Source organism: Trachurus trachurus (genome assembly GCF_905171665.1).
Source record: "Trachurus trachurus genome assembly, chromosome: 24".
Classification (NCBI taxonomy): Eukaryota; Metazoa; Chordata; class Actinopteri; order Carangiformes; family Carangidae; genus Trachurus; species Trachurus trachurus.
This window is the reverse complement of record NC_139910.1, coordinates 6,786,446-6,801,724: the sequence shown is the minus strand read 5'-3', so window position 1 is coordinate 6,801,724 and position 15,279 is coordinate 6,786,446. Positions and strand designations below refer to the sequence as shown.

Genomic DNA, 15,279 nt, shown 5'->3' with positions numbered 1-15,279 from the left:
TAATCAATGCAAAACCACTTTACTGATGCTTATTGTTTCCTGATTTGCTGAAACTCTTTCAGAAAGATGTTCAACAGTGAAACCCAACTGTTAATTAATTTAATTTAATTGAATCCACCCACATTAATATAAAAATGGTTTATTGAGTTACTCCAAAACACTGCATGATGTTGTGCAAAGACAGGATGTGCAATAATAATAATGATAATCATAATAATAATCATTTATAGAGCAGAAATGTCAAATAAATTAAAAAAAAAACACACACACATTTCTATGAAATTAGAACTGAAAGTAAAAACAATCAGGAGAATAAAAAGAGACATTTTAAGAGAAATAAGGATGTAAAAACCAAATAAGAGCTCTGTGATAAAAGTATGTTTTAAGAACGAACAGATTGCACCAACCTGATTTCCTCAGACAAGTCGTTCCAAAGCTTTATAACTTATGTAATAGTATGTAGAAGTTATTTTAATTAAAATTAAAGTAAAAATTATTCATAGATTCGTCCTCATGGAGGTTTTACCTCATTAAAACTGTTTTTAGAAATTGGCCAAATCACCAGAAATGACTCACAAAGTTGTGGTGGTGGGTTTATTCAAGGACGACCAACACTGTGGGACATCCACTTGTCAAAATGTAGAAGAAATGAATAATACAGTTTTTTTTTTGTTTTTTTTTAAATACAATTTTAAATGTTTCTTTCCAGGAGCGTGAGCTGTTGGGCCGGATCACGGAGCTGGCGGAGGAAGTGTCCAGGAGGAAGAACCACATCGCGCAGCTGGACCACCAGATCCACACGCTCAACGAGAACATCAGCACTCTGACCAAAGAGCTGGAGCTCAAGGGCAAAGAGGTGCTCAAGATCCGCAGCGAAGCCAACCAGCAGATCAGGTAGGAAACGACCAGCCGAGGTAAACAGAGGGAAAAACAGAGGGGTTGTTTTGGGTTTTTTTTATATATGATGGATAAACTCAGACTGAAACACTTTGATTTTTGTCTTTGTCAGAGTTGAGCTGCAGCGGTTGAAAGCTCTGAGTGATGTGAATGAGGCTGTTGTCAGTGTGGCGCATTCATCCTCTATCGTGTATAAGGAAGAAAAGAAAAGAAAAAAACGTCAGAGTGAATTCGTGGCGTTTTAAAAGGCGTCGGTCGGTCGTCAAAGCAACAGCGTTCCTGTTTCTTCTCATCAGATACGACTCTTTTTTTTCCTTCTTTGTATCATTTTTTTTTTGTGTGTGTGTGTGTGTGAAATATTCATGGTCGCACACACACAGTCGGACTCTGCATGTTTGTCTCCAGGAGCCGGAGGAGCATACGCACCAGTGTTGTTATTCACAATGCAGTTTATCTTGATGCGCGGTAACCGTGGCAACCAAACTACTGAATATTTCCCTCATGAATTCAGAGCAGCTTTTCTTTAGTTCCTCAATGTGTGTGTGTGTATGTGTGTGTGTGTGTGTTCTTTTCGAGTCTACTTCTGGATTTAGCGCTCAATGTGAGCCCTCAGTGTTACCCTGTGTGATATCTCCTTGTGTCGATAAAGTTTGATTTGAAAAAACATGAATTTGGGTTTTAGACGTATTAAAGAAATTGTTCTGCTTGTATTAAGTTTCTGAACAAGAGAAACATGTTGTGTCCCATATTTTTTAAACTTCTTATCTAAAGTGTTACTCCACTAAAAGACAAAAAGCTTCTCTCTGGAGCGCTAGTTACAACAGATCAGTGTCAGCCAATCAGAAGAGAGGGAAGGCTCTGAGTCTCTCTTCTGATTGGCTGACTGTTGTATGACTGATCCAATAAAAACAGAATAATAAAACACTCAAACAACCAAATCCTGCCAAGTGTTGGATGTTTGGGTCCAGGTGGTGAGGGGGTGGGGCTTTGGGTGACTGTTTAGTTGTGACATCACAAAGTGACAGGAAGTCCTGACGGCTGGTTTTAAGGCTCAGTTTCTGAATACAGGCTGTGTGCATTTCTCTGTGGACTGAGGCTTTGATACTTTCACAGTATTAATATAGAACCTAGAGCTGCTTTATAATCACACTACACATGGACATCTACCTTTATACTGTATGGAGCTTTAATACAAACATCTTATACTGTATGGAGCTTTAACACAAACATCTACCTTTATACTGTATGGAGCTTTAACACAAACATCTACCTTTATACTGTATGGAGTTTGAAGGTAGGTAAATAGCTTAGCTTAGCACAAAGGCTCGAAACAAGGATCAACAGTTGCAGCCTGTTACATGTACATCTCCTATTAACACACAATACCCTGTTTAATTTGTGCAAAAAAACACATAGAAATGTAAATAATCACATTTCTCTTCATTAACAGCCTCATTCCCCTGTGATACAAGTGCAACTCGTGCTCACTCCGAACCCCTCGGTCTCCCCTCGGCCCCCTGTCATCAGCTCCTGCTGCTAAACTTGATCTCACTGATTTTATAAGGGTGACGATAGTTTCTGCAATCCCACTCTGCTCCGGCCCTGATGAAAATAGACCGAGATGAAAGAGAGAGGGGGAGAGAGAGAGAGAGAAAGAAAAGCCCAAACCAGGCAAATCAACCCCCCCGCCCCCTCTCTTTCTCTTTCTCTCTGTCTCTGGGCCGGTGTCAGGAGCCCATTGATTAGGAGCAGTGAAGGTTATTTAGGGTAAAAGCAGAATTGAATCCATCATCGTGTTGTTCCCTGCAGCGCGTGATAAATGTTTTAAAGTGCTGTACAGTTAATGTGCTGCAGCTCCTCATTACAATCAATCTGCAACCCTGGATTTATGTTGTTAGGTTTTTTTCCCCCTCTACATGTGTGTGTGTACTGTATGTGCTCGATAGCTGTTCCCATGATGCTTTATGCTCCAACGTGTCTTCATGCGCTGCCTGCCTTTATGTATACGCTCTCTCTCTCTGTCTCTGTCTCTCTGTGTTCCTGCTGCGAGGCTCATGCGCAGCACATTTCTCCCTCTTGTTACGTAACTCCCCGTCTGAATCCTGGTCACAGGGATAAAAATAGGCTGATAAATAAATAAAGAGGAAGCAGGGAGAGATAAGATGTGCGCCCCTCGGGGGGAGTTGGCCCAGTCAGAGTGAGAAGAGGCAGACACACAGACATCCATGTTTTTCTCCTCCGTCCTCCTCAGCCCATTTTTCTCCTCCTCATTTCACCATTATCATCTTTTATTCCCAATTTCCATCATTTTCCTCTTCATTTAGCTCGTTTCCCTCCCACAGCAGAAAGTTCTCAGTTGGTAAATCGAATGTATTTCATTCATTACACCAATCGACACACTTTGGTTCATATATTTCACTATTTTTTCTTTTTTTTTACACTTAGGTTGTAACGTGTTTATGTTTTTCTGTGCATTTCCATATCGCCTCGCCAAACACACACACACACTTCACATTTCTTTCATAATAACATTCATAGTGTGTTTTTACGGTCTTGGAAAAATTCATTTCGCCTCCTTTTTTTCTTTCTTTTCTAATCTCACCAATGTTTCCTTGGCGGGGCGATCCATTATGTTCGCTCCTCCTGGGAGACGCAGACAGAGGAGGAGGAGGAGGAGAGTCTGCAGGTCCCGATTAAGTCTTTAAAGGGAAAATGTCGCCCGTTTCTACGATAAATAAATGGAAATGTGAGTTATTCCTGAGCCGTAGGAAACATCACAGCGTGTCCCGGAGCGACAGACAGCTGTGATGCAGCTGCCGATGTCCAGTCAAGTGGCTTCATAGGACGATTTGATGTGACTTATAATATAATATAATATAATATAATATAATATAATATATAGACAGAATGAGTCTGGATTTACCAGAATAAAGCAAAAAGTTAGAGTTTGTTTGGTATCTAAGGTATCATTTAAAAACCTTTCTCCACCATAAACTCCACATTAATTAGCTTTAATATATAATTTTTGTGTGTTTTATACTGTTGAACTCCACTGTTACTTGCTCTATTTTATGATTTTGAAAGTGTAAAGTGTCTTTGAGCATTTGTAAAAGCGCTTACAAATAAAATATATTATTATTTTAATTAAGTTGTTCCACTTGCTGCTGCTTTGTGCTTCATTACATTAATCTGACAGCTGAACAGTAGTTATTACTCACCAGGCAGATTCAGAGAGTGTTATTCTCACAAACGTTCAAAGCAGCGAGTGAAATACGATGCATTGTTATACAGTAAATTTAACGGCCTCGTCTTCGAGCTGCAAACGAGAGCCGGAGAGAGAGAGACGGAGCCCAGCAATACCAGAAGACGGAGCGCCGCGCTGAATAATTAAAGGATCTGAATCTGAAAACTTATTTCAACTCGGCAAAATGTTGAGTTTTATTTTTCGAACCAGGAGACAGTGGACACTCATCACAGAGCGAGGGAGGAAACTGAGCGAGAAAACTTATAAGCGTCTGTTTTTTGCAGCTGAGGGCGAACCCGCTAATGTAGCATGAAGACGAAGAGGTGTCGTTGCCGTGGTTATCCTCGGTTTAACACGTCTCGCACGCCGACTTAGAGCGATGATTAAACTGTTGATTTGTCGCTGTGAGTTGGAAGAAAGAAACTATTGTTGGGAAATGTCACCTTGAACTTTCAGAAACTGTGATTGTTGTTTTCAAACGCAGCGACGGAGGAAAATAAACGGCAGATTAGTTGATAATGAAAATGCTTCTCTAACTCAAACTCATTTCTTTCTCTCTTTCTTTCTCTGTCTCTGTTCAGGGTTCATGAACAGGAGCTGACGAAGAGGCACGAGCGGGAGCTGGCCGAGCTGAGCATCGCCCACAGCAGAGAGACGCAGAACATGCTGTCGGACTTCAACAAGGCCCAGGAAGTGCTGAAAGACAAGATCTCCGCCCTGCAGATTCTGTACGTACTCACTTCAAACAGCTGCAACAACACACACACACAGGACTCACGTTTGACCTGAGCAGACAGAGGTCAGCGCGGCCGTTCGTCCTCCATAATGCAGCCCAGCGCCGACAGACAGGTTTCCTCTGGGGACGGGAGCAGGCGAGGCGTTCACACCTGTCCCAGACTCCCAGCGCTCATGGTTTCCTCTGCAGATTTCACTCCAATACAATGTTCACTTCTTTCGCTTTAAAAAGGGGAACTATACAAATCTGGCCACTGTGCCACTTTGCTCTTTTGCCAAACCTCCTCCCTCCTTCCCACCTGGTCAAGCAGATGAGAACGCAATCCATGGAGCGATGGCATACGTTAATATGTTTTACCATGTGTATATTTGTGTAGTCTTATCTGTCATAAACAAGAGATTACGGGTTACGGGGCGCGTTACGTTTATGTGGCGGTGCCGCAGAGACGCTAGGTGGAAGGCAGAGAGCCTCCATTCTCCCTGGAACTAGTCATTTAACCATCATAATTACTCCAAAACAGTTTGATAAATTGATCATTTAAATGTAATAATAAATAATAAAAAAAAATATATATATATAATAAATAAATAATAATAATAAAAAAAAAATCTTGCATAGCTCCTCTTTAAAGGGGACCTATTATGTTTTTCCAGCTTTTTAGATTTTGAAAAAAGGTTTAAAATGTTGGATACTTGTTCTAGAGGAAGTGGAGGTGCCACATCAGTTTTTTTCTAAAGTCTCACTTTGACAAGCCACAGGTCGAGTGGAAGTTGTTTATATGGCAACTGGCCTCAGTTCCTAGTGTAATTAGCAGACTTTTAGTAGCAGGTTGACGTTATATCTACCTGTATGATTATAATGATATGAGATGTGGTGGAATTTAGTGTTTACCATTCAGAGATGTCTTGCAAAAGTCATTGCTGCGACGGAGGTTCAGACTGTGTGTTTGTTGTTTTCGTCATCTGGGTCGTATTCCAGGTCCAAGTCATACAGCTTTATGGATGAATTCAACATTTTTGATACGCTGAAATAGTAAACAAGCCAATTTCTGTACTTTTTGGTTACTTTCTTGAATGTAAGAGGGGATGTGTCATTATGCAGCTGGTAGGTGGAGCGCTGAATCCAAGCATTTCAGAAGGAAGTAGGAAAGAGCCAGAATGGAGGATTCAGCATGTATGCAATAGTTATAGAGTATTTTATTGATTGAAACTTTCAATATTGCCCCACTGGGGTTCAATATCATATTAAAACCCCCTGAAATTATCATGATAGTTCCACTTTAATGAAGCGAGTGATATAAATATGGTAAATCTGTGCTCTTCCTGTTTCGTCCGTGCAATGACCGACGCAATCACTGCATCACGGACAAACCAGGACACATCTTAAAACGCATTGACACTCGTTACTCATATAGGAACAAGAACATCCATGTGGACTATTTATAATTTCATATGCGTCAGGTGAAGAGGAGGAAGAGGAAGGAGTAGTGGGGGGGTGAGTGGGGGGGGCAGTGATGAATTATCTTCCTGCCACATAATCATGCTGCTGGTGTGGTGCGTTAGAAGACGACTGGCTCGCCATGAAAGGCAACGCCGGCAGATTTTAGCGAAGACTTCGACATCCTGTACCTGAGCCAAACTCTCCTGGAAACCATGTGCTGCTATTTTCAAAACAAAAGCGCGACACAAAGAGATAAAAACGTCTCCATGAAATCCAAAGGAGACGACACAAAAACGACCGGCTTTTGATTCCATATGCATGAGGCGTAATGAGCCTTTATGTGCAACCGCGATTTGAACAGAAAAACGACGACTGATGTGCATCAACACACGGAAACTGCATCGTATATATGAATGGAAAGTGTCCGAGCTCCACAGAGCAGAGCCTGATGTCTCCATCCACTCTGCTGCTGCTGTGTTTAGTTTTATTTATTCAGTCCAGACCCTGTCATCACGCCGTCACCGAGCTCGCTCTTATCTCCACTCCACTGTCGCACACTTGAAACTGAACCCACCGACAACGCTTTTCCTCGAGCATCGAATAAAAACAACATTTCTTATTCCCCAGAAATAAAAAAAATAAAATAAAAAAAAAACAGTCAACAGTCAAACTGTGGCTGCAGCCAGGACTCATAAATCCTCCAGACCCCACCTACCCATCCAACCCCCCCACGGTGCCTCACAGTAATAGCGCCATTAAATTCCTCTTCAGGTCATCAAAACCAACAAATTACTGAGGGGTAACCTCTGTGTCCCTGCTGGTGGCTACAGACGTGACAATGGTGAATAATGTTCTCATGAAGCAGCTGCACATTTTTGTTTCACTGCCCAAACACAGACAGACGACCTGTTTTTGCTGGTTCTGGTTCGGTTCTCGTCACTCGGTCCAGATAATCACCTTAATGTATCACCTACTTAGGGATGCACAGATGCATCAGCTGAATATCGGTGTCGGCTGATTTTCGCCTTGTTGACTGACATCAGCCATCGGTAAATACTGTTGGCAGTGGCTGATTTATTTATTTAGTTTATTTGTTATGTGGCATATTGTGCTGACTCAAAGGAGGAGCCTCTTTTCTTTTCTTTTCCTCTCTTTTTTGGGTCGGGGCATGACTCTACCAAGATGTCATAGCAAGTTCAGTTTGTTAAAGTTAAAGTCATAATATTTTTGGTCTAAAAGAATGAATCTGAAGATTTTCTTTTTCATTATAATTATTAATAATAATAATAATAATTTAAGTGCCTTTCATACAAAAAGTACATCTCAAGGTGCTTTAAACAAAACAACATCAAACAATTAAAAACAATATTAATAAAAGGTGATAAGACACAGTGATAAATCATAAAACAATGGCAATCATACAAATAAAAGTTAAATCAAATCAATTTTAAAGAAAAACAGCTGAAACACAAACATCTACTAATGTGTCCTGCTTGTTTATAAATGGAGCTGTAATGCAAAGTCTCATTGACGACTGTGTTTACAGGTCGTCTGAAGCTCCCGTTTGTTTTATCAACAAAGGAATATCTAATCGGAGGCGCCATGTTCTCGTAGCAGTGAGAGTAAATCTGGATGTTGTTTATTCTACCTGTAAACATACTGAGTGCCTGTCTTCACGAGACTTTGTATTACAGCTCTGTTTACAAACATGTCACTTTCTTGTAAGGAAACAAAAGATGAAACTGTCTGGAATTGTCCTTTAAGTGAGCAATAATGTCATTTTTTTAGTGAGAAATGAAGATTTCTTGGTTTCCTTTACACCAAGAAGAATAAACAACAGAGAAAAAACATCAGTACAAGCATCGGCCATCAGCCAAACTCTTGATTTCATGTAATATCCGTCCATCCACTGACTTACACATATCCGTGGTGGAAGTTTCTGTAGCACCCTACCAACACTCCTCCTCCTCCTCCTCCTCCTCCTCCTCCTGGGGGGGGGGGGCCCAAGGCGTAACCCCGGCCAATGGGATGTATAATCCAGTGAGCTCTGGGTCTGGGCCTCATCCCAGTTGAACACACCCAGAGGAGACGCCCAAGAGGCTTCGTCTTCTTCACCCTTCATCCTTATCACTTCGCCCTCAACTGGCTCATTTCGACATGAAGGAGCAGCAGCTTTATTTATCCTGAGCTGCTCATCCCGTCTCTGAAGGCCGAACCCAGAGGACGTTCATTTCTGCAGTTTGCATCTACGATCTCACTCTTTGTGTCACTCCCAGCAGCTCATGATCATAACCAGGGTTATAAATTAACATTTTTGATCACCAGCCAATCAAAACTGTGTTTCCCACAAATAGTAGTTTAGCCTCTATCATACTGAAGACTTAAATTATTACTTTCAGGTATTGTCCCTCCTCTATGGAATATGAAAGGACACGACATGTCTGTTCTGATGATACAAGTCAGTGGTCTTGAAATGTGCGTCTCTCTTCTATGATACATATTCTACATCTGGTATACGGCTTCGCTTTGGTTGTGAGCGAGCATGACGCGCATCTACACGTTACATCTGAAAGGCCCCATGCACGCACACACGCTTGCATGGGAAACCAAAGTTTCCCGAGTGACCAAACAAGTTTTCAAATTGATGTATGATTCATTAATCCTTTGGCGAGCTGCTGGGAAAAAGGTGTTGGAGACTCCTGCTTCTCTGCTGTAGCATCAAATACCGGCCTGCATGCAGCCAATGGGCATCTGATACGTCATCACGTAGCATAACAGCAGTGTTCATGGGAAATGTAGTAAGTACTGCCCGAGGGGGGCAAATTACCAAGAACAGTAGAGCGGCTCTGACCGACATGATTGCCTCATGCATCACCGGCCAAACTGGCTCGTAAGTTTTTATTAACACTCGCCAAAATGATTCTTAATCTGCATTTGATCATAACGTTGGGGGTTGAAACGAACAAAGATCGACTGGTAGATCAACAGCTTCGCCTTCAGGCTCAGGTCCTTTAATCCAGTTTACCTTCATCTTCTACATATCATCATCTCTCCTGGATGAGACCTGAAGATGCTTCCTCCTGCAGCGTCTCTTCCTCCAGCACAGAAGCAGCCGTCCAGGAGGTGGAGGTGCAGAGATATTACATAACTTTACAGTCTCTGCTCCAAAAGTTACATTTGTTCCCTAAGTGTATAACTAGCGGAGGTAAATCAGTGCAGAAGACTCGGCTGGGCGATGGCGTGCTGTGAGGACGCTGAGCAGAGGTCAAGTCGGACAGAGATCCAGGATCACAACACAGGAAACCGGAGGTCCAACCCCACCTCGGCTGCCCTGGACTCCTGCAGCTTTAATACATTCAAATGGGATGAATTATACATCACAGAGCTCGGGCCTCGTCCTGCTGCACCCGACAACACACAGCAGCAGCAGCAGCACCACAGAAACAAATGTAACCTAGAGCTTCCTCAGCTGGAGAGAAGTTAACAGAGATCAAAGTAAAAAAAAAATGTATAGATTCATTGAAATGTGGATCAAAGACATTTCACATGGCGACTAATGATACAGGGCGCCCAGAATCTAATTAGAGGGAGGAAATGCATCTTTTATCAGCGGAGATAAAGCAGAAGATTAATATCAACGATGACACGCTGCGAGGACACGGAGGAGGAGGAGGAGAGGAGGAGGTCAGGGAAGGTTTTTTGGGCAGATGAAGCAGATGCAGGAAGTATGTGTGTGTGTGTGTTGAGTTTCAACAGATGAGTGCATCTCCTGAAAGATTAAAGAGAAAGCAGAAGGGGGGATGCAGCGGATGGGTCGGTTACAACTAAAGAGAAAGAGATGAGTGTATATGACAGAGAGAAGAGGAGGAGGAGAAGAGGAAGAAGAAGATGGAGGAGGAAGCAGGAGAAACAGAACTGAGCTGAAAGGTGGTTTTTCTTCTGCTGCTGCTGGTGGTGGTGGTGGTGATGATGATGATGATGACGACGAAGCTTCAGGGACGAAACACCCAAAACCTCCAGAGTGTGAGAGACGACAGGATGACGTATAGAGAGGAAAGCCATGGGGACGTGCAGAGAACCAGCTTCCTCCTCAGAGCTGACCTCCTTTCAGTCGGAGTCAGCTGGGAGCGAAGCGCCACCTGCTGGACGTCACAGGATAAAGATAAAATGTCTCATTATAACATAACGTCAGATTCAGTATCACACCAGGTCGATAATAAATCATGTTTACTGTTCATTATACAACAGTTAGTTCCGACTGGTTCCGACCGAGTAATTTGATTGGACAAGAGACATTCCATAGTGCTGATATTTAGTGTAACAGCACTGGGACTTTTTACAGATCACTCCACTGTTCAGCTGGACAGGAGCTAAATCAGAAGTAAGCGATATATTTGTGTTAATATAAGTCTTAAATAGTTATATCTTCCGACAGCAATCACTTACATAGAGTGTTTGGACCGAAACACGGGTCTGTCAGTCACTCTGCTCTGCTCTGAGCCTAGGAGAAAACTTTTCTCGTATCCTACAGTTTATAACCAATGAGGAGAGAGAACGGCATGCAGGGCTGTGTGTGCAGCCAAGGGATGCGCATGAATGTGGTGACGTAGGGACGAGGACTGTTATGGTGCGTTCAAGGCAACCCGTAACTCGTGTTTTTCCGACCTGTGAAGTCGTACCAGTTCGATCTGGTACGAGTTCACGGGGCCGTTATAGTGACTTTCACAGGTAAAACAGGTCGGAAAAACACGAGTTGGTTGCCTGGAACGCTACAAAGTCGTGAGTTGTGACTTGAAGCTGTAATTTACGGTTTCAAAAGCCTGCCTGGAACGCAGCATTAGCCAAAACGACCGGATCGCTTCCCATACAGGAGCTGCCCCATCTCTCTGCTGCTGCTACAGTTATAAACGGGCCTGAAAATGAAAACCCGGATCTGACCTGGTCCGTCTAATTGGCGATAATTCTCAGCCTAAACTGCGGCCTCGTGCCTACGACCGAATCACACCCGTGCTGATATACAGTACAACAACACTCCCTCTCGTGTGATATTGCTTAATTAAAAAAAGATATTTTATTAAAATCCTCCTGATATCTCCTCTGTTTCAAAGCCCAGGTTCATCTCCAACTTTAATTTTTCATGTGGACTGATGCAACATGAACAGTCCACTTACTAGCTTAAAATTCTCCAGAGCTTTCAGTCATAACTCATGGTATTCATCAACAGGTGGGAGATTAACATCAGTAAGTGGATGTTAAAGTTTAATTCAAAGCACTTCCTCCAGGATGAGCTAATAATAATAATAATAATAATAATAATTTCGATTTATATAGCACCTTTCAAGACACCCAAGGACGCTTAACAATATCACAAGACAAGACAACAAACTAGCAGGCGAAGGCCCGAGAGAACAGGTGCCTCTTCAACAGGGATTTAAAGGAATCCAGGGTTTGGGCTTGGCAGAGATGTAGTAGTAGATGTAGCTACAATTTTTTAAAGTTTAGTTTAAAATAGTTTAAATCTAGACATCAAACCTCAACTAAACCTCAAAATAAGTCTGTGTACCAACATGATTAAGGCCCAACTAGTGATTGAAATAGACAAATATAAATGTAAAATCAAGTCGTCATCAAAGTATTATCATTCAGCTTTGACTTGACACAGACACTTTAAACAGAAAAGCATTAAAGCATCTTCACTCAGTATAGAAATGACCGTGAAGTAGTCATGTGATGTGATGTAATGTACTGTAATATGATGATGATGAAATTCTTTATTCAGTCATATCACATAATAGATACAAACATTATCAACAAGGTAGTGACTGAAGGCACAGGCAGAAGGATCATGCGTATATTAATGCATACATACATACTTGCCTACATGCCAAATTAAGCTACCCAGCAATATACAATATAAAAAACAAACACATAAACATACATAAAGGCAAAACTAAACCAGAAAAGACTGGAACCAACAAAGTTAACATGCATACACTGCAATACAATGTAATGTAATACAATATAATGTAATATAATGAAGTCAACAGTCAGTTGTGATAAATTCTCTATTAATTGACTTTCTGGTCGTTTCCTCGCTACAGGAGTGTTTTCTCCAGAGATGATCCTCTCACCTAATTAACCAACTACAACACAGATCTGTCTCTCTCTCTGCCTCATTAATCACCGTGGTGACGACGGCCTTGCCCCCCCCCCTCCTCCCTCTGAGCAGCCACTGAGATCTCCTCACTGTTCACGCCTCATGAATAATTAAATATCTTGTCCTGCTGGACCTCAAGGGGGGGTTTAGAGAAGAAGTTTTTGTCTTTTTGGCTGTCGCGGCAACCAGAGTTTGCAATCTGCAGCCACATCAGCAGCAAAAAAAAAAAAAAAGAAATCCAACATGTGGACCACACAGCTGAAACTATAATTACAGCCGACGCTTATTAATCAACAAGCCGTCAAATCTGTGTATTAAACCTGCAGGTAACCATAGCAACGGTGCTTTGCCTTTTTTTTGGATTCGGTTAAATCCATCCCCACCGGAGGAAAAAAAACATCTGCGAGCTTAAAACAAGACTCTGTGGACACTGGAAACACGACCGACCGCGTTTGTAACTTCTGGTTTGATTATCATAAATGAATGAGGATGAATATTCGTCGTGAGGATGAAACACGGAGCTCATGTGTCTGTCAGGTGGAGATAACACAACACAACACAACACAACAAACAGACAGGTGGTCGTGTGTTGTTGTTTTTACGCTACGTAACAATCTCATAATCCTCTTGTTTTTGTCTTTCACCAATATTTCCTTTACAATTAGTTTTCTGTTGTGAGAAAGGAAACAGTTTCCAGCTCCTCGTTCACTTGCCTCATTATTTATTGTATTTTTGACACCGAAGAGTCGATTATAATTACGAGGAGGCCGTTCAATCGAAGGGAAACTGGAGAGGGAGGTTCAAACTGCGACATTTTGATAGAAACAGTCAATTAATTACTTTTAGAAATCAATCAATAATGAAAATAATATTGTAGCTGCTGCAGGCCTGGTTTAAATGTTCATATATCTGATGGTTGTTTATTGTCTTTAAAGGGATAGTTCAACATTTTGGCAAATTGGCCCATTGTTTTAGATATGAGATAATAACAGAACGTTACAAGACAGAGTTACTTTAGAGGTAAATTTGTGCAAAACTGCTGATGCGCGTTCCCCTCAGGGGCAGTTTTTCATCAAGCAGTCTCTGCGTTTGCCTCTAAAACAACTCTGTCTGGTAACGTTCTGTTATTATCTCATAGCGTGGTGAATGTGCAGGTCACAACTTGTCCACCAGAGCGTTTTGGAGTTGTTGGATTGTGTATTTGATGAGTTTGATGAGGGAAACCAAGAAATCCCATTAGCCTCCGTAGCGTAGCTCTGAGCAGCTCCCGGCTCTGCTCCGCCGTCCTAAAAATAGCTTGCACCGACAAATAAAGGTAACGGACCTACTGCTAAGACTATAGAGATTATGGCAATGGGCCAATTTGCCAAAATGTTGAACTATCCCTTTAAATAATGGTGAGGTTGGTGAAATCATGTCTGAATTAGTATTAAATATGATGAGTGGAGGAAGTAGAGTCGTTTTTTCTTTTTTTGCAACCGACACAAATGTCATCCAGCCGGTCACAGCAGCAGTTCCACCAGAAGGTCGTGAAGATAAAAGACAAACTCACCCAACTCTTTCTCCCCACCATCAGTCACTGTCACTTTTATTTTATGTTTTTAGTCGCCGTGGAGTCGAACTCTGAGGCTCAAGGTCGTCATCTTATCAGAGACACCACCTTCACCCCAAAATAAAATCAACTCGTCCCTTAAAAAACTAAAAAAAAAAACACTTTAATAACACGTTGTTGCAGCTGTAGTGGCGACACACGGAGCAGCGGCGTCCGACCGGCGTCTTATCAGCCTGGACTCAGGTGCCTCGGCTGCAGATGTGTAGTTTGATGGTTTGTAAATCAAGCGGTGCAGCAGCAGGTAGCTACATCTCTGTCCTCCAACATGCTGGACGCCCCCGGGTCACCCAGGCCTCGCTTGTCTTTCATGTGTCACTGACACGGGGACTTCCTGCTTAGTGGAGGGAGCTCGGTGCAGTCGGCCGTTAAATATAAGTATTTGGCTTCAGCCCCGGCCCCCGAAGGAGATTCAGCTCAACCAGCTACACAGAGGTCTCCAAGTCTGACACACACACACATATATATCTATATATATGTATATATAACCACTGGAATGATGTATTCCACTTTAGGCAGAATAAAACCCTCAGATATTTTATGATGTCGACCTCAGAAGAGTTTCTGAAGAGCTCTTTCTTTTCCAAAGTGACTGTTCAGGACAATTAGATTAAACAGCAGGTTACTTACAGACACTTAACTGTGTGATGTGGGGGAAAAAGAAAAAAAAAACACTCATGCAACACATCTTAACTCAAATCTTGTTCTCTCAAATATAATGAGAAGCTTTTACAGCTGCAGGAGGAAGCAGCAGCCGTCAGCAGAGGTCTTAACGGCTGAAACGCGTGTCTCTGTATCGTTAGCTCACGTCTCTGCTGGACGTTTTACAGACAGAAGGTTTAAGGTCATAATAACTTGACTAAAGTTGATCAGTATGTAAATGAACAACTGTTGCCAAAACCTTACGAGGTGATAAAAAGTCACTGACGCATTTACAGCTTTTCCTGTTCCCCAACGTGGCCACAATTATAAGTTAAGTTATAAATTATGCTTATCACATCACACACACTCCAACTACAGCAGTCTAATACTGCAGTTAACCAGCAAATAAATCCAGACAGTAGTTTACAGAGAGGTGTTCTTGTCTCTTTATTTAGCCTTTCTGTTACAGCTGCAAATGATAAATGATATTTAATCCTTTAAGCAGCATTGTTGTATTAGCTTTAGCTCAGTGCACTGTAGATAAACTGGCACTT

At 42.0% G+C, this 15,279-nt stretch overlaps 1 protein-coding gene across 1 annotated transcript in view; it reads left to right on the top strand.

Annotated features, from left to right (window-relative positions):
* fam184ab (family with sequence similarity 184 member Ab) overlaps positions 1–15,279 on the top strand; it is a gene marked incomplete at both ends in the record, with an annotated part of 179,245 nt that overhangs the window by 151,964 nt on the left and 12,002 nt on the right. Inside the window, 2 exons of the mRNA XM_084000346.1 lie at positions 710–894; positions 4,723–4,869. Of these exons, the coding sequence (XP_083856472.1) occupies positions 710–894; positions 4,723–4,869 (332 nt within the window). The remainder of the gene's footprint in view (positions 1–709; positions 895–4,722; positions 4,870–15,279) is intronic.